Below are 14,096 nucleotides of genomic sequence, written 5' to 3' on the forward strand. Positions count from 1 at the left end.
TTACAGATATTAATGCCTCTTTACCCCTGAATATTTCAGGACATTTCCTTATGTGATCAGTGTATCATTAGCAATTCAGAAACTTTACCATTGATGGAATACTATTATCTAATGTACAGTCCAAATTCAATGTTTGTCAATTATCCATCCATTTAAAAGACTTTAGAGCCTCTAGCCTAATCCTTTAATCTGCAAGACTATTTCAATCTTTTTGTTTCTTTTATGGCATTGAAATTTTTGAGAGTACAGGCCAGTTGTGTTTTTACAATGTTCCTCAATTTGGGTTCATGTGATTGTTTCCTCATGATTTAATTCAAGTATACGGTTTTGTTTGGAGCACTGTGTGCCTAATAATTGTACCTGTCTCAGTGCATCACGTCAGGGGGCACATGAGGTCAATTTACCTCATTTTTTTCAGCCACATTGTTGATGTATGATTGACATACAAAAAGCTGTAGTCTTAATTATGTACTTGATGAGTTTGTTGATAAGTATATACCTGTGGAACCATCACCACAACCTATGCCATCAACAAATCTACTGGCTCCAAAATTTTTTTCTCATCCTCTTTATTATTAGTTTTTTGTTGTGGTGGTAAGAATGCTTAACATAAGATCTACCCTCTTAGTAAATTTTTAAGTATACTCTCTTTGATTTAGAAATAAGGAATGGTTTGGGGGCAGCAAATGCTGCAGCTAGTTAGGTGATTCAGATAATCCAAAATCTCTGTAAAATTAAAATTCTGTTTGCAATGTGGCTCTGAAATCACTTTCTCAGCCTCCTGTGCAACCTTATGTGAGCTGGGAGTGATGGCATGATCTGTCTTGGATGCCTTCTGTCCTCAACTTTCAGGCTCCTTTTCCATCACTTCTGTTATCCTCCTCTCATGACCTTACTCCTCTTTCTCCAGCCCCTCTAGTGTATCAAATGTAAAGCTGCTAGCATCACATGGTACGGTAGAAAAGGAGCTGGATTAGGGAAAAAAACAGATTCTGTTCCCATCTTTTTCACTAACTCTGTGATCCCACAAATCACCAAGCCTCTCTGGGCTCAGTTTTTCCATTGATAGAGGGGGGAATTAAATTAGATGGTCATGGGCAGCCAGTTAGTTCAATTGGTTAGAGCGCGGTGCTCTTAACAACAAGGTTGCTGGTTCTATCCCCACATTGGCCACTGTGAGCTGCCCCCTCCACAACTAGATTGAAAACAATGACTTGACTTGGAGCTGATGGGTCCTAGAAAAACACACTAAAAATAAATAAAAGTTAAAAAAAAATTAGATGGTCACATTAACGTGATCAGCTTTTTTTCATGACTGTGTATGTGACCATTCAGCTAGTTATTCTCATAACCACCACATTGTATGCTATAAAGTGTAAACCTTTTTGACTTTTTTTTTTTTTTTTTTAAGGTTATAGCTGAGCAAGTGTCAGATAAACACTTGGAAGAGGGCCGGCTTTATCCTCCTTTGAACACCATTAGAGATATTTCTCTGAAAATTGCAGCAAAGGTAAACCCATTCTAGTTCAACTTCATTGTTTTGCCTTCCTTCTGTTGTTAAGTGTGCATTTTTAGGTATTAAAATCCACTACCTGTATCAACTTATTTCAGAAGGCACAGTGCATCAGCAGAGCTTAGGAACTATGTTTGGTCCTGAGAAATGGAAGAATTGGGCTGAATCGTTACTTCCCCTATCATTCTTTTTCTCGCCCATAATATAACTAATTCATTAGGGTTTCCTTTGAGCTCGAGTTCTACCACTTCACCTTTTTTTAAATTAGTGTATTCCATATCACACTTATGAAAGTCACCAAAATAATGCGGATGTGGTAGGGTGACATTTAGACTTTGAACCCCTTGCCTTATCCATGTCTCATGGTGTTTGGCATCTTAAAGATCACAACTGACATTACTGGGAAGAAGGCAAAGCAATGAGGGCAAACAACTCAAAGCAGACAAGCTACTGAAGGAAGCAGCTATAACTACAATGAGAGTTATATTGACATTTTTGCAATACAATTGTATTAGTTTACGTGAGCTGCCATAACAAAATACCATAGACTGGGTGACTTAAAAAAGGAAATTTATTTCCTCCGTTCTGGAGGCTAGAAATCTAAGACTAAGGGGTAAGCAGATCTGATTCCTTTGGAGGCCTCTCTCCTTGGCTTACAGATGACTACCTTCTCTCTGTGTCCCCGTGTGGTCTTTCCTCTGTGCATGTGCATCCCTGTATGTCCAAATTTACCTTTGTGGTATGGACACCAGTCCACTTGGGTTCAGGTCTGCTCGAACAGCCTTATTTTAACTTTATTACTTATTAAAGACCCTATCTCCAAATACAGTCACTCTCTGAGGTACTGGGGTTAAGGCTTCAACATTTTGGGGTGACATAGTTTAGCCCATAATAGTAATTACGTTAGGGTTTATCAACCTCAGCACTATGCACATTTTGGCTGGATAGCTCTTTGTTGTAGGGGCTGTTCTGGGCATTGTAGGATGTTTGCAGCATCCCTGGCCTTTTTCCATTAGATGCCAGTAACCTTTGCATGGTTATAACAACCAAAAATATTTCCAGACATCGCCAAGTGTTTCCTCAGAGGCAAAATTGTTCCTGGTTGAAAATCAAAGCTATTAACAAGTTTATCAAAACAACATCATTTTAGATTTATATGTCATTATTCATCTTGTTGATTGAGGGAAAATGCTTCAAAAACCAAGTAATTATCAAAAAAAAGTTAGATAATCGTCTTGGTTATTTATTTATGAAAGAATGAAAGAGTATGCTCATATTTTCTCCTAGTTTGTGTCTACTAATTTTTAACTAGTTTGAATTATTAATACACTGAACAGCATATTATCATGTTAAATTCATTTTGAAGATTTAAATGAAAAGGAGTTAGCATCTGATTAGAGGATAAAGTAAGGAAGCGAAGGACAGCAGGAGAGTACAAAAAGACTCAGATATTACACCTAGAATAATGAGCGAATCTGATCACATAGGAGTTGGGAAATCATGACTAAGACTCAATGTCAATGAGTAAGATGATATAAGTCAACTGAAAGTTTGAAGTATCAATGGTACATTCAAATGTACAATTTTAACAAGTAGATGGAAATGACTGAAACTTAAAGAGACACTAGATATAAAGATGTGGGAATCATCTACGTGTGGTAACAGATGAAGCTCTAGGAATAGTTGGGATTACAAGAGAGCAAGTATAGAAAGGAAAGGAAACTGAGGAGAGAACACAGTTTATTTTCTGTCTAGAAGACAGAAGAAAGAAGGCAGTTAAAAAGGACAGTAGTCATGCCTTTAAGAAGAGACTAAGAACTGAGCAGCATGTCAGAAATGAAAGAAAACAGTGTCAGGATGGGGGTAGAAGTTGTGATTAAAGGAATCAAAGCCTGGTGAGAAAAATTAGCCTGAATGATGACAACTTTTATTTATACTTAGGAAGTCATCAGGAAATTTATGAAAGCGTTTTTAATAGGCGACGTTAAGAAGCCTGAGGAGAATTAGGAAACATAAAATCTAAGCCACTCTTGCAGAGAGTTTGGGATTAACAAGGAGAGAGTGAAGATTTCACTGAGCCAGAGGCTCATTAATATTGTGTGTCCTGGGAGCAGGAAGAGGAATGAAATTCCACATAGTCTATTGCAGGAATAAAAAAATCTATTTTGTTATAAAAGTGGTATACTGATTGCAAATAGGCACAAGGGATCTTTTTGGTGTGATGAAAATATTCTGAAACTGGATGTGGTAACAGTTGCACAACTATGCAAACTTGAAAAATAATTCAATTGTACACTGAAAATGGTTGAATTGTGTGGTGAATGAACTGTACCACAAAAAAGCTGTCGAAAAAGTAATAATATCACATTATAGGCACTTTAGAAAATAGAGAAAAGGAAAATACCTAATATTCTACTTTTCTAACATTAGCATTATTATCATTTTGGTGTGTTTGCTTCCAGTCTTTTTTCATTTGTTTGCTTTCTTTTCTAACATCATTATAATAATGTATGGTGTATACATACTTTTGTTTCCTGATTTTTTCATAAACATTTCTCAGTAATACAGCACAGTCTTTATAATCTTAGTATTTCATAAATGCATAATTTTACATTGAGAAGAGAATACTTAATCATTTTAATATTCTTCAAAATCAGACTTATCCAAATAAGTCTATTGTACAGATACGTCCTTGATAAAAGGAGTTAAAGAGCACACATGCAGTAATTAATTTTGACAGAGGGCGAATCCATTTTTTTTCAAATATAGAGGAAGAGAGGATGTTTGATGATAAAGAGAATATAATTTAATTTGATGAAAAGGGAAATTGAGATCGTTTTCTCTAATTAGTTGGAATTTTCTTAGTAGAGTGATGAGAGTCAAATGGGGACTTGATAGGGAAAGGTTTGAAATTACCTTGTGGAAAATATGAGAGGAAGGGTGTTTTTTGTTTGTTTGTTTGTTTGTTTAAGGAAGATAGAAGCACAAAGTGCAAACACATAGGCCCAAGTAAGGTTAGACAAAGTGTTATATCGCAGGAGACAGCCATGAAGGAGAAAGTCAGCACTGAGGGTTCCCTGGACTGGGGATGACAATGGTGAGTATGGCGCAAACTCACAGAAACGATATTCTGTGATACTGGGAAGGGGCACTGGAACTGCCTGTGGAGTCTTGCTGATTAGATGAGCTGGGTCAAGAGACCCTAGGATAAATAAAGAGATTTTGTAAGAGTCTGCGGTCAGAATAGGGATTGTTGGAACTACAAGGTGTCCGAGTTCAAATTTAGCAGGATATTAAGGTATTTAGTTCAAGTCGATTATCAGTTAGGTCATTGGAAGACTTTTATACCATTGTCTTCGCTGAGAAATCCTGGTATGATCACCCTTGAATAAATCTCTGCTATTCATACTTTCCTTAGTTGCTGATATATTCGCCTCTTGCTATATGATTACGTTTTCATTTTATATCTTGTTTGCTGATGTGTGCTTTCATTACAATGCAACCTAATTTATTTGAAAACAGACAAGATATAAAGTATAAATTATGGTTTTAGAATAGATAAAACTTCTGACATGTGCTTACCATTACCTCTATTCATTAAAACAACTAATATTCTTTTCTTATTTCTAGATTGTGAAAGATGCATACCAAGAAAAGACAGCCACAGTTTATCCTGAACCCCCAAACAAAGAAGCGTTTGTTCGTTCTCAGATGTACAGCACTGATTATGACCAAGTTCTACCTGATTGTTATTCGTGGCCTGAAGAGGCCCAGAAAATACAGACCAAACTTGACCAGTAGCATAATAGCTGACATTTCTAGCTCCTTTAAGGAGATCTTGAAGTCTTTCATAATTTTTAAAGATTGGAATCTTTTATAATGATTCATAATATGCTAATTTAAGAAAATTTTACTTTAACAATCTGAGAATTTACAGAAGAATATTAATATGATTTAGGGTAAACATCACACTAGACAGTTTTGCTTCATTTACTTTCTTGTTGTTTATCGTTTCTATCTTATTTTGCCCAAGTTCTCTTTAAAAGGTATTATACCTACTACTGAGAACCTCATCAATTTTATGTAGGAACTAATGGGAAGCCACAAATAAGGAATAAATTGATATGATTAAATTAAAATCCATAATTCTTTTCTTGACCATTTTGTAAAAATCTACTGTTTTTTATAAAGACAGAAATGAATTGAGGCATAGATGAACTTTTGCTCAAAATAGAAACAACAGTTTGTTGCCTAGAGAAAAGTAACTTCTCAGGTTTTTTATTCCACTCCTAGATTATATTTGTTTTTTTCTTTTTCCATGTGCAACTGAATTCTAACATTTCTAAGAAAGATAATTGCTGTTTATAATGCCTTGTGCAGCCTTAGATTTTACTATTCTTTCCCCATTGGTACATCTTCTTATCTCCTTGGCCTCAGTCAGAACCCCGTGGAACAGCATCCTCCTTCCCCCTGACTAGGTGTCCTGTCCTTCAGTTCCATGTTGCTGTTGCTGGGCCTTTGCAGACTGTGGTTCCTGTCTGCAGGTCCGTACCTCAGGCCAGCTCAGCGGAAAAGTGGGAAGAGCTAAGCTCCTTGAGAAAGGGCTGCCTGCAGAGTCGACCTCCTAAGACCAAGATCTCCAGAGTCAGGAGCAAGAACATGGTTCCTGAGACAAGCTGGTCCCACTTGAGTGACCTGCTCTAATGTCCCCTTGATTCGCTCGGTTATTCAGAGCTCTGTGTTGTTACAACAAACAATTCCTTTGAGTTTAGAGAAAATTTTGTAGCTACTTCCCCAACATCAGAAATTATCTTAACATCAGATATTAAAATATTTGAATTACTATTAATAGTTACAGTCTAGAAATTCATGTTAATTTCAAGTTTTACTTTAGAAATTAATCATTGAGGTAATGGAAACAATTTTAGGTTCTTAAGCTCAGGTATAATAACATTTGCTATTTGTAGAATTATTCGGAGAATTTTCTGTATTTGAAGTAATATTTTTAAAGAGTATAAGAAGATGTTCAAGGTAAACTATATCAAAAAATGATTTTATTGAAAGTTGAAGGTTTCACAAATTGTTTTAAGTGTAAGTAGAAGGGGTGGGATATTTCTGAACGTAACACTTAATCAAGAATTCCCTGAATATAGTTATTTTGAAAGGATCCAGTATGCCAATAACTTGTCTGTTTCCATGTTGTCTTGTAGCTCTAACTGAATGTATTTACCTATGCAAAAGATTTATTAAAGCATAGAAAAAGTGAATGAATAAAACAATTGTCTTTTTCTCTTAAAATATTGTTACATATAAAAATGATACTGCTGGGTCTTGGTGATCATGTGACAGGATATAATGAATTAAAAATATTCTAGTAGCTAATTTTAGTATGAACTTCATTTAACACACGCGTGGCCATATTTACCATATACTGTGTTGAATGAGCTACTTCCTTGTCCTCAGAGAAAGATAGTGAAACAAGCATTGGATGATTACTTACTACTAGGTATATTCTACGTACATTATATTATTTAATTCCCTTATGAAGTAGACTTTTAAAGTAACTTGCCAAATCCACAAAGCTAATGAGTGAAGGAGGTGGGCTCTAAATCTATGTTTATCTTTCTTCTTAGTCTTCTCTCTTTTCACTGGAGTACAGTCTAGAATAGCACTGTCCAATAGAAAAGGAAAGTGAGCCACATGTATAATTTCTAGTGGCCTCATAAAAAGGAAGAAACAGGTGGAATTCATGTTAATCATATATTTTATTTAAACCACATATCCAGAGAATTTTCATTTCAACATGTGATCAATATAAAAAGTATTAATGAAATACTTTATTTTGTTCATACTGAGGCTCCAAAATCCAGATATTTGCATGTACCTCAGTCATGAGGACATAATGGAACAATGGAATAAAACAGGAAGCTCACAGACAGACCCCCATGAAAATATGAGTTACAAAGGTAGCACAACAATTAACAGATAAAGAAGAAAGTAAAAGGATTGGGAAAATTGGCCTACCACATGGAAAAGATTAAAACTGTAACCCTACCTTCCACTATATGAAAAGGTAGAGACCTAGGGATGAACGTTAAGATATAAAGCCAATAAAACCAATTGTAGCAAAATATCTTTAGGACCTCATAAACACAAACGTGGTTAAAAAAAAAAATCGATGGAATGATTTATCTCAAGACGGAAATGTTTGGCTGAGAAATGGCTGCTGCCATGAAGCAGTGTAAAGAGTGAAGAAATACAGGAGTGTGGGATAGGTTGGTTGGTCTAGGATGTCATAAAAAAAAAAGATAATTTGGGCTCAAAGGCTTAAATTCTTAGCTCAAGGCACAGTATAAAAACTAGAAAAATGCCTATGTTTTTGCAAAAAGAATCTCTTCTGCCTTACCAGCCATAAGGCTGAAATAACTGAAAACCAAGGTCAGACTTAACCTGCTGGTTGCCAAATTTTACCAGGAGTTGCATTCACAGCCTCACCAGGCCTATGTAAGAGTGTCGAGCAGGAAACAGTAGGACCTTGATTTGGAATGAGGATGTATGATGAGGGGGTTTTGGAGGACTTGTGACACCCTAAACTAGGTGAATAGATCAAGTGTGGGTTCTGAAAGTCCTGTGTCCCAAGAAACCCCTCAACTGCAAGCAAACCAGAACACTTCACATGTTCTCCCTTGCTAATCAAAGCGGGAGCAATTCCTGTCTAAAGAGGTTGTTACCGCCTTGCTTGAGGATCTTGAAATGACCTCAGTTTACCTCCTGCTCCTCCCACATTACTTCTTTTCTCTATACTCATAATGTCAGATTTCACCTGGGAGAGGATCTGTGATGGACACAATTAAAAAGACAAACCCAGGAGGAAAAGACGCCCACCAAAAGAATTCTAGACTTTGCTCATTTATATTGGCAAAAACTGAGGAAAATGTATGGGATTCTGAAAACGTACGGAGGAAGAAGTGTAATTTTTGATTGGGTAGAATTGATTGATAGAGGTGCACTTGCCACAGGTTCTGGATTCAGTGTGCTGCCTTGAACAGTTGGAAGTGATTCTACCTGTTAGTTCAGTGAGATGATTGAAATGTAGACTTAATAATGGCCTGCATTAAATAAAACTGAGAACACAAACATTCCTTTGAAATAATATAAAAGAATTTAAAGATTTACAAAGATAGGAATGTTTGAGTGGATTTGTCGTGTGCAATCAGACCATCCGAATCCTAACGATTCCCCAACAGCATCCATGAAAAACCTTTTTCTAATTGAGGTGTAATTAATACATATTAGTTTTAGGTGTACAAATGATTCGATGTTTGTTGATATTGTAAAATGATCACCACAATAAGTCTAGTGAACATTTGTACATAGTTACAAAAATGTTTTTCTTGTAATGAGAACTTTTGAGATTTATTCTTTTAGCAACTTTCAGATATGCAGTACAGTATTAACTAGTCAATGGGCTGTACATTACATCCCCATGACTTATTTTATAACTGCAAATTTGTACATGTTGACCCCCTCATCAATTTCCCCACCCCCACATCTGGCAACCACTAGTCTGTTCTCTGTATCTATGAGCTCGTGTTTTTTGTTGTTGTTGTTTTTTTTTCGTTTCCATGTTTCACTTAGCATAATGCCCCAAAGTTCCCTCCATGTCGCAAATAGCAAGAATTCATTCTTGTCTAAATAATACAAACACACACACACACAGACACGGTGCCAAAAATGTATACACATCTTAAGAATGGAAAAAACTGTATTAAAATTGTAATTATACCGATAATGAAAGGTGAATACAAGTCACGTCTGACTTCTGCAATTATGAGATGCTTAAAGTGGTTACTCTCAGCACAATTTCAATATAGTTTTTTCCTTTCTTAAAATGTGTATATTTTTTGGTACCCTCTGTATATATGTATACACACACACACACACACTTTTCCTTATCCATGCATCTGTTGTTGGACATTTAGTTTGTTTCTGCGTCTTGCCTATTGTAAATAATGAACCTATATGGAGCCTATATATCTTTATGAATTAGTGTTTTCATATTTCTTCAGATCAGTACTCAAAAGTAGAATTGCTGGATCATATGGCAGTTCTATTATTAGTTTTTTTAGGAACCTCTATACTGTTTCCTGCAATGGTTGCATCAGTATACATTCCCACCTAAGCGCACAACTGTTCTCTTTTCTCCATATCCTTGTCAACACTTATCGTCATTTTGATAATAGCTATTGTAACAGGTGTGAGGTGTTATCTCATTATGGTTTTGATTTGCATTTCCCTGATTAGTGATGTTGAGCACCTTTTCCTGTACCTGTTGGACATGTGTCTACATCTTAGACATAGAGTAAAACCAGAATGTACTGTTTCATGAAAATGCTGTAAGCCCCCTGGCACACACAGCAATGTTTGGCATCTAACAATGTATCACAAAATGGGAGTGAGGCAGTCCCCTCCAAGTTACTATATCTCAGCACCCAGCTTTGTCACCCTGAAGGGACCAGGACATCAGTGCGGTGCCTGGGAGCCAGCAGGGAGCTCCCTGAGAAAGGGCAGTAGTAAGCAAAGAGAGACCATGGAAACCAGAGAATGCTATAGAGAGGCAGCTCAGGACACCCCTTATACAGGTGAGACTCCCAGAAATTCTTGGGGAAGGGTAGATACTTTGTAATGAAAAAGTTTGGCAAGTGTTACTTTAATAGGGGTTATCACTAAAACTCATTTTGAAAAAAGTTGGTGAAGCCTGTGGAGCTTGGAATTTTCAGAAGAGATGGCAGTGACTTATCACCAAATTGTAGAGCTTGATTATTTTCCCCCAGTAAGGTGATGGTCCCGAGCCATCCACACTGGTCCTTTCAACACTCCTGCCTTGGCACATGAGCAAAAGCTGCCAGTTTGCATCACCTGTGGAAGACCTTGTAGATAAGAAACCATACGTAAACAGCCAAAGAGCACGTGTCTTCTTCATTATTCTTGAGACTTCATTACTGTGATCCTTTTGCCATTATAGTTAGGATCTAGTTTTATTAAAAGAAAAAATTCAAAATAGGGGTTTAGCATAAAGTAAAAAATGTAATAAACATGCCCTCTCTTTGCTCTCATTTGAAACTTGATTTAGAATTCATCTCCAATCATGAGAGTGTGGTGTGCCATCTGCGTGCTTGCATTGTAAAAGGGAGAGATGTTACTCTAAATATTTGTGAGCTGCCATTTGACTACTGACATTAACTATGGGCTTTGGACTCCTGTTTAATCAAATAAGTGTCATGGGTTGAATTGACCGTTTTATTAATTTACAGTTAAATAGTTTTCAGTTAACACAAGAACATAGGGATAACATCACGACTGCACTGTTACAAAGTTAAAAGCCCCATGTGTTTCATCACCAGATAAGTTTGGAAGCTAGGTTTCTCATAGAGGATGCTAAATAGCCACCGGCCCTTTTAGTTTGGTTTTATTAATAGAAATGCTACCAGAGTGAAATTACAAGCATAGGCCTTTTCATAGCTTCCTAGGAGTCTGAACTTTTGCTTTCAATACCAAATAATATCTGGAAAACATGCTCACTTTTGTGTTTTTTTAGAAATTCTAAGAACTGACCCAGATTCATATGGTAGTCATTCCTTAATCCATAGTCACCGTGGGCCTCAAGGAGTAATTCTTCAAAAGAATGGAACAGACGCAGATCCTCCCCATTTCCTTCAGTTTCAATACTTTCAGCATGCTTACAGGAAATGTGTTTCCAATTGGGATACCTAATTGTATGCCAGAATTCCTCACAATGCTCTTTGAAGCCCTCCACACAGATTATACCAGGCTTTCCTGTCATGCAAAATCCAGTCACATCTAACCTTTTCCCCACATCCAGAATCTTTTTCCTCAGGTCCTGCTGATATATATGGTGGCTGTAGATCCACATTCGAAGGAATGTGTTCTTGACCGGCTTTGCCTGTGTCGACGGTTCGTACAGGAGCTTTCTGCTCAGGAAATAAGAGGCACTGTTGTCCTGTAACCACTGGATTGCTGCACATACACGGAGCTCACCTGGATCAAAAGTCCCTATATAAGAAGTGAGACCTTTGTTGAGAAGAAGCTGTTGTTGTCTGTCAAGCTCAGATGACCGTCCAAACAGCTGCAGTGCTACATAGGGGTAGCTGTGAGGCATGGTTACTTGCAAATCGATTTTTACCTTAAAATGAAAATCAAATAAATTTAAGTACCATAAAATCACCTAAGCTAGTTTATCAATGGCAACTGGATGATTCTGATAAATATCATAGCTATTACTACTATTAAGTGTCGGCTATGTGCCACTGTACTAAGTACTTTACATACCCTATTCCTTCCATTTAGGCATTCATTCATTCTGATATTTGTCAAACACCCAACAGTGTGCTAGTTATCCTATGCTGGAATAAAGAAGTGAAGCTACTATTTCTGCCCTTTATGAAGTCTAGAGCCTAATTAAGGAGACAGACATTAAACAAATAATTACATATATCAAATATCTAACTTCAATGGTGAGAAGCATTACCATGGAAAAGTACTGAAATGTGTAACCAAAGGGACTGATTCCATTCTGGGGAACCAGGAAGTTTCCACTAAGGGAATGACAACTTAAAGATGAGTGGGAATAGCTAGAAGAGTGGTTTTCAAATACCTAGTCCACTTGTTACCTATGTTCTGCTAATGTTGCTGGAGATAAATGAATCAGAAGATGAAGGTAAATTCATTTCTAGTATTTAGATTTTCTATCTGTATTTGCTTATGGTCTTATGGGGGCCACCAATGAAACATTCATTCACTCCTGAAAAGCCCGTTTTGCTAAAGGCAATAATTAGATTTGCGAAAATCATGATATATATACAAGGTAGTGCATACTATAGTAGTGGGGTTGGTAAAACACTGGATGAGTGAGCAAAATAATAATGGTAGTATAAGATTGCAAGATGTTTTTAATAAAAACATCAGGCATATTTGTTGAAAAGGGTGTGCATATTTATGTAAAATTCAGGATGTTTATTGAAGAAAACTTACAGGGCATCCAATGTTTTACATATTTTGCTTTCAAACAAGTAAAGGAAATATACATCTGGGATATTCTCTCTTTCCTGGACTGAAAGCTCATGTTCCAAGTGTTTCCAATAAAAACTGGGTACTTGGCAACAATTAAAACAACTCAGGACACCTACCTTGGGCTCATCGATTTGGAGTGTAATTTCAAATTCAATTTTTGGTGGCAGTGCCTCCCTTGTGCCTTCCAAGTATCTCTTTATATTCGTCAGGGCATTTACATCCTCAAGTTTTACTTCTCCTTGGTTAGGAAACATAGAAAACAGCATTTCCATTTCCAGTAGCTGAAGCTGCAGGCATTCTTTCATTGAAGCGGAGGACATGTCGCCTCAAAATCAACCTGCCAGAAAAACTGGAAAGGCTCAGGGACACTGGGTTTGTCACTTGGCGGTGTCAAGCGAAATTTCTCGAACGTCTCTTTGCGTGGAAGCAGTTTTGCAGGAACGCTAGGCACTGAGAACTAGGGGCACAAACAGGAAAACTTACACTCTTCTGCTTTATCTCTAGACCCCAAAATCTAGTATGCACAACATCCCCCCAACATATTTCGCTAAAATTCAGCTTCCCGGTCCCTCCCCCCCTCCCCCGCCCCCATTCTCTCTTCCGACCAAGATCCGGGAATCTGGACTTTCAACAAGTGTTACGAATTATTCCGTTGCAGGTGGTTGGCAAACACCTGCAGACATTCTGCAAGCTTGAAAATGAGAATGCCTGGGAGGCCCAGCTTCTGAATCCTCCCAGGTCTCAGGCTTGGACGGAGCTGGACGCTGCGGCGAGGAAGGCCCGCAGTGCCGGTGGGGCGGAGCTCTGGGTCCCCTGGTTCTGGGGTCTCCAAGGCCCCGCTGCCCCCAATGCCAGTTGTCCCCCCTCGGCCCTAGCGCCAAAGACCCCTCCGGGGTGGGCCTTTCCGCCTCTCCAGAGAGCCACACTGGCCCGGGGAGGCATCATACGACCTCCAGACGATTTGGATCCACTTGCCTCTGCCCCGAGGGGCCCAGGTTTAGGGGGATCTCTTACAGAAACATAAATAAAATGACATATAGTAAGAGCTGGGGCGGGGAGATAGGGAAGGGGCGGCGACACGAGAAAGCTTCACCGAGTCAAAGGTTTGGGAGATGAACCTCGAGAATCGAAAGAGGATGCTGGGTGGCGCTCACTGTGGTCGCGGCCACCTTGTCAGAGGCCCCAGATCCGGGATGGTAGCCCCCATCCAATACCACTGGGATCCCTGACTTCCCAGGAACGCGGGATCTGCCACCCCGAGACCCAAATTTGGAGGTGGGGCTGCATATTTGCCGGTCGTAGTGCTCGGACAGCCCGCGACCCTCGGCCCCTACCCCCGGGCCACCGCGGGGGCCTCACCCTTCCTGGTCATTCAATGGCAACAGCCCCAAGCCCGCTCAGAACGCGGATCCGCAGTTCCGCAGGCGCGAGCTGCGCGCGACCCGCGAGGCGGCGGGGCGGGGCCAGAGGACCCTCCCCCGCCGTGATTGGC

General features: G+C 38.6%; 2 protein-coding genes across 3 annotated transcripts in view; one reads left to right on the top strand and one right to left on the bottom strand.

Moving 5' to 3' along the window:
- The window catches only part of ME1 (malic enzyme 1), a 174,817-nt gene extending 168,025 nt beyond the window's left edge, over positions 1 to 6,792 (top strand). Inside the window, exons 13-14 of the mRNA XM_019729541.3 lie at positions 1,412 to 1,510; positions 5,144 to 6,792. Coding sequence (XP_019585100.1) covers positions 1,412 to 1,510; positions 5,144 to 5,314 — 270 coding nt within the window. The 3' untranslated portion in view covers positions 5,315 to 6,792. The remainder of the gene's footprint in view (positions 1 to 1,411; positions 1,511 to 5,143) is intronic.
- Positions 6,793 to 10,795: 4,003 nt separating this feature from the next.
- Positions 10,796 to 14,083, bottom strand: RWDD2A (RWD domain containing 2A). 2 transcript variants are annotated; one of them, XM_019729542.3, is made up of 3 exons: positions 13,964 to 14,083; positions 12,721 to 13,061; positions 10,796 to 11,717 (listed from the first exon to the last, which is right to left on the bottom strand). In XM_019729542.3, the coding sequence occupies exons 2-3, from the start codon at positions 12,922 to 12,924 to the stop codon at positions 11,040 to 11,042; spliced, it is 882 nt and encodes a 293-aa protein (XP_019585101.1). In that variant the 5' UTR covers positions 12,925 to 13,061; positions 13,964 to 14,083; the 3' UTR covers positions 10,796 to 11,039. The 2 variants fall into 2 exon arrangements, with proteins under 2 accessions (XP_019585101.1, XP_074189347.1); XM_074333246.2 differs by having other exon boundaries at positions 12,721 to 12,941; positions 13,964 to 14,065.
- Between the last annotated feature and the right edge of the window lie 13 nt (positions 14,084 to 14,096).

The sequence above is a fragment of the Rhinolophus sinicus genome, chromosome 2 (genome assembly GCF_057876585.1).
Source record: "Rhinolophus sinicus isolate RSI-liver-muscle chromosome 2, RSI-T2T, whole genome shotgun sequence".
Classification (NCBI taxonomy): Eukaryota; Metazoa; Chordata; class Mammalia; order Chiroptera; family Rhinolophidae; genus Rhinolophus; species Rhinolophus sinicus.

Bases quoted from the DNA above. Each gene is read 5' to 3' on its own strand.
- RWDD2A (XM_019729542.3), bottom strand. From the start codon at position 12,924: ATGTCCTCCGCTTCAATGAAAGAATGCCTGCAGCTTCAGCTACTGGAA. The intron at 11,718-12,720 runs GTAGGTGTCCTG...TTTCATTTTAAG, and splicing joins TCCAAATCGATGAGCCCAAG to GTAAAAATCGATTTGCAAGT.